This window comes from Acromyrmex echinatior, chromosome 19, assembly GCF_024713525.1.
Source record: "Acromyrmex echinatior isolate Ae372 chromosome 19, ASM2471352v2, whole genome shotgun sequence".
Taxonomy (NCBI): domain Eukaryota; kingdom Metazoa; phylum Arthropoda; class Insecta; order Hymenoptera; family Formicidae; genus Acromyrmex; species Acromyrmex echinatior.
In genome coordinates, this window is record NC_141870.1 from 5,670,922 (window position 1) to 5,676,309 (window position 5,388).

Here is a 5,388-nt window from a genome sequence, read left to right on the forward strand (position 1 = left end):
TGAATTAAGCCGATTATTCGTTCAATAATGGCATGTCTTTTTAACTCGATAATGATAGAATAAATATATATATATATATATATATATATATATGTGTATATATTTTCTCTTTCATTTTTAATTAAATATACGCACAACGCGATATAAAGATGAAACTATACAATCAGTAAATTTTTTTTAAGTCCTTTTCAATGCATACATAGATATCTAGATATTGAATTTTAAACAATGAAAATTTTTATATTTTTGAGCGAATTTTGTTATGACTTAAAAATCCCACTCTCGAAAAACAAAGAACAATTTCGCGCAAACATCATATTGTTTTCACTTTTACATTTTTAACGATCTGGTGAAAAGTGCAAAATTATTCGTTGACAGTAGGATTAAATCGTATTTGATATATTAGATTGCGCATAGGCTCCGGAAAATGGTTGAGTGAAGCGATGACAACAAAATATTTCTTTGTCACGTGCAGCGTTTAACGATAATTATCTCGCACAATTAACAAACTGATTTTCCGCTCGGAGATGGGCAACCATCTGGAAAGTTTCCTCGTTATAAATAATTGCAAAATGCAAGCCGCTCGTAAATGTTACCTACACCAATAGACAGATTTAAAATACGAGACACATTCTTGCGTGACGGAAAGTACTTTTTAACAAACACTCACGTTTTTATCGTATTTGCCTTCTATCAATTAAAAATGCATTTCGTTGGCGATTAACCGTGTCTATTGTCTACCAACCAAATAGCAATATCTGCAATCTAGTACAGTTTCAAGCCTCCGCTATTAAACGCGTAATTAAACTGCATCTGTAATCAGTGGTGAAATAGATTCAAAAACCTATTTGCTTTTTGCGCAAATTATACAATCAAAAGCGTACTGATTCGAAGCTTGACAAAGACAGAGAAACAAGTTATTGCTTCTGACCCTCGGGTGGTGTTAAATTAGAAATTAGAAACTGCTCTCCGCAACAAACCAAACTACATTCGTACATTCACGCGGAGAGATTAAACGATAATTTGATTAGTCGGTGTAGCTAGTGCACGTAATAAACGTTAGAATGCAGCGTAATTTATTCGAATTAAATACTTTATCCTAAGTGAATGTCGTATGACATGTATAAAAGCCAAATCGCGTTAACTCGAAGAATAAATGGCGTGTCGGCTACTGTGATATTAAGTCGTAACTTTATTTCTTCTTTGCCAGAAAGAAAAATTCTTTTCCTCCTCTTCCATTATATTCCCATTCTTTAAAGTTTAATTACACCAGTGAACATTTATTTTGCCCAAAACGTGCATACTTATTCCTACACATCTTTAATTGCACATACATATTGGGATACACATTGAGTTTTGATGAAGAAACGAACCACTTAATGGATTAATGTTTCGACGAACAGATACGTATCCATCCATACCGTGAGAACGAACTATTTGCATGCAACGCGAAATGTACCCCAGAATGGATTAGCTGTTGATAATCGATCATGCACGGACATTGCTAATGTAACAAGTTTCGCCGGGCGGTAATTTCAAGCGTACGCTCGTACTTTCGCGATCGATCCAAGCGCGAAAGCGTAAAGGCAAATTTCATAATGGAAAAGCTGTTATAATATTAATATAGCATTCAATTTGGCCGGCAGGGTGCTTTATTCCACATTATTTTAACGCGACGCGTCGATGCAAAAGATTTTCGCATCCTTTAATTAAAGGCGTCGAAAAATCATTTGTGCACAAATATTTGCATCAATTATGAATAAATAGTGCTTATTACAATTATGTAGATGGCACAAAAAGTTCAAAGTTAATAATCAAGTGAAATTAACACATATATTGACGATAATATTTTATTGGTTATTAAACATAAATTACTATTACGATCGATCTATATTACAAATTTAGTTCCAAAGTAAGTATTAATCGCTTGTAACGAAAATGTGTATGTGCGTTTGCGTGCGGGCGAGTACATCATTTTTATTAAAATTGTATTTACCCATATACGAAAAAAAAATATGTATTATTGTGTTTTTGATAATTTCAATGATGACGCGCGTATTTTATATTTATGATAACAGGTTGTGGTTGTTACAGGTTGCGGTTATTACGAGTTGCGGACAACATTAATATTTATAATAACAGGTTGCGGTCGAAATTAAAAAGAAGAAGCTCCAATTAGGACTGAACATTTGACATTAAAATGATATACACTGATAAATTAATAATGATCCCCTTCTTCTTCCTCTTCTCCATCAGAGCTGTAAGAGCCATGCTTTTCGTAAGATTCCTCGTCACCATCTCCAGAGGAATAATTTTCGTTGTGGCTGTAAGATTCCGGTTCTTTCTCTGTGTAATGGCTACTATAATGATCTCCATCGTCGCCTCCGGTATAGTGCGAGTATTCGCTTCCTTCATTGTGATCACCCCCATCAGCGGCGTATTCCGCATCGATCATGGTACCTATAATTTTCATATCGCATTAAACGCTAGTTTCGCTTTATTCGCAATTTATTTTAAAGCGCTTTGATGCCTTATAAATTCATATTTCTACAATTTGGTTAAATTTTATCAAATATATATATATATATACATATAATTTAATTTTACTGTTAAATTGACAACAATAATATACAGTAGTATTTAGTAACATATGTATAATCTTTGCAAGGTAAGTAAAGCAAATAGAAATAAGTCAGAACCTTTCGTCACTTAAATTTAAAGAAGTATTATATAAATTGTGTATTCCTATATGAAGTTGTCTTTCTGATTTAGAAAGGGAAAAAAGTAGTCTGATTCATATCTCTCTTTATCTCTAAAACTTTAAGTTGAAGAGAAATGCTGATATAATCAATTCTTTCTATATGATGCTTGGGGAATGTATCTATATCTATATCTATTACATCTATGATCAGATTTTTCTTTTTTTCAGATTATTGTGTTAGTAAATTACAATTTGACGATTCATTACCTGCGCCCTCGTGGTCATTCTTTTTCTCGTCATGATGTTTTTTGTGACTATCATCAGCATGGCCTTTGCCATAAGTGGTTTGCGTCTCGAACTCGTATTTATCGCCATCCTGTTTGTGGAAGGTGTCGAGAGTCTTGTAGCCATGATCACCTTTACCGAAGGTTTCCTTCAAGTAACCCTTCTCACCCTCCGCATCGCTCCCGTAGGTTCTGTAGTAACCGCCCTCGTCCGATTTGCCTAAAACCACATTGTTGTCCGCCCTTGTTACGCTCAACAAGACATCTAACGCGTTCTCGAAATTCTCTGCACTCGGCGATAAACATTAATTTGACATATCTCGGAGAGAGGAGAAAGAAAAAAATATAAATTATACTCGTTTTAATTTATTATTAATAATTTTTTTAATAATTATTTAAATAATAAATTATATTTCTGAGTTTGCATATTTGACTTTTTTGTATTTTATGTTCTATTAGAAATTTTTATTAATTATGAAGCACATACCAGATGCGTTTTTCATGTGTTTTTTAGTATCTTGTGACTTCGGTGCGTTACCAGCGCTTATTAAGTCCCTCACTCCCGCAATGAGACTTAATGGCGCCGGTTGACGTACCTCGCGAATGAGTGAACCAACAGCGACAACATCGTTCTCGACGTTTTCATAAATAACAGATCTGGCCAAGCAATTACAAATAAGCAGGTGCGGGAGCAGTGACACAAACAGTTTCCAATACATCTCGCGGTAGATTACTTTAATCTCGTCGGTTTCAATGATTCCTTGCTCGTTCAATCCATCTCGCTGAATCTTTTATATCACTCCCACCTTCTCATTGTTAGATAAAACCCTTCTGACAGAAACAGTAAGCATTGCACGTATTCGTATTGATCTTGCAAGTCGTCGCTGTGGCCAATCGTTTAAACGAGCAATTTGGCTTGCGCCTCGCTAATTTCGCAACATCTTCCGTGACAATTGTCTCTACAGAAAAGAACTGTATTGTGCGAATGCCTGTCCAAGATTTTAGACAGGTTAACGATTGATCGATCGCAGAAATTAGAAAGAACCGGTGATTGCGTCATTCACCGTCGTCTTACGTAAAAGCATCTTTTCGTCATCAAGGAAGTCATGCCGGTTTCGTCGATCGGACTCGTCAACAATGGCAACTGATCGATTGCTGCACTTCGTCGTTAAGTCGAACTATCGATCGGCGCGATATTATCTGTGCCGTGCGTATCGCATGAGTGATCTCACGCTTTCCACGATCGCGAGTATAAAAACCGTGGAATCGAGTTGCCGATAGCTGATAGAATTGTCTGACATAACGGGCTCTAGTACGTTGCCCTTTCAAAAACATTACGATTCTACTTGCGCTACGCTGTAAAAGTTTATTTAAAGCTGAAATTAAATTCTTTCTCCTCCCCTCCCCCCCCCCCTCTCTCTCTCCCTACTCTTTCTCTCCGCTAAATTTTATCGATAGAATTAAATTTATAAAATACAGATATAAAAACCAAAATCTAACTCGGCGTTCCAAATTAATTTCAACGAATGGAGCACCTTTGAAAAAAAAAAGGCGTGGTAAAGACTACAGTAAACCATCATATTGAATTCACTTTGATACAGGATCTGCAAAGGATTAAATTCAGCTGTATTTAATATCGAGAATATGATGGGAAAACGCATTTGCGTTTTATTGGTTTTAACTTTGTGCATATATTTCTGTGTTTTGATCCGTACTAATATTTAACATAACGACATAAAATGTAATATGGGAGAAGCAATTAGTTCGAAATCGTTATCGCCAGGCAATGTTATATTAACGACTTGCTGTAAGTGAGAACCAGTAATAATTATTTCTCGATCGTATTGAACAGTATTGGATGTAATAAAAACGCCGAGATGTGCCATTGCCACATTTCAGTTTATAATGCAGCGAGATGAATGTTCGCTTTTGAAATCGTAACAAGAAAGAAAACCGAGTTTTAATCGTGTTTTACTTGTTACCTTAGCTCTACAACATGTTATCTACGTCAAATACGTATGTATCTAAATAATTCAGAATAATTTGAAAATACCTAGGGAATGTTGAATTACTAATTATTTTATCGAACATATTATTTCACAATTGTTGCACGATTGTTTGTTTCACTTAAATTATTATTATTCCGAAGTTTTTAGTAGTAAGTAAGGTAAAGTTTTTGCCAGAACAAATGGGAAATCGATACAGAGTGGAAAATACCCTTCACTTACTTTTATACTTCGATTTGTGACAATATTGTGCTACTTAATAAAAAATTAATTACTTTTTTATAGAAATATTTTTTATAAAAAATTAATTACTTTTTTATAGAAATATCACACTCTAAATTTTATAATATTAATTGCAAAATAATTTACTTCAGAAAACAAATGAAAATTTATCTTA

At 34.4% G+C, this 5,388-nt stretch overlaps 1 protein-coding gene across 1 annotated transcript; it reads right to left on the reverse strand.

Moving 5' to 3' along the window:
• Positions 1-492: 492 nt before the first annotated feature.
• LOC105149031 (uncharacterized) lies at positions 493-5,186 on the reverse strand. Its single transcript, XM_011061167.2, has 3 exons — positions 3,473-5,186; positions 2,969-3,205; positions 493-2,460 (listed from the first exon to the last, which is right to left on the reverse strand). Exons 1-3 carry the CDS (start codon positions 3,702-3,704, stop codon positions 2,219-2,221), a joined length of 711 nt encoding a protein of 236 aa, XP_011059469.1. The 5' UTR covers positions 3,705-5,186; the 3' UTR covers positions 493-2,218.
• Positions 5,187-5,388: the final 202 nt, after the last annotated feature.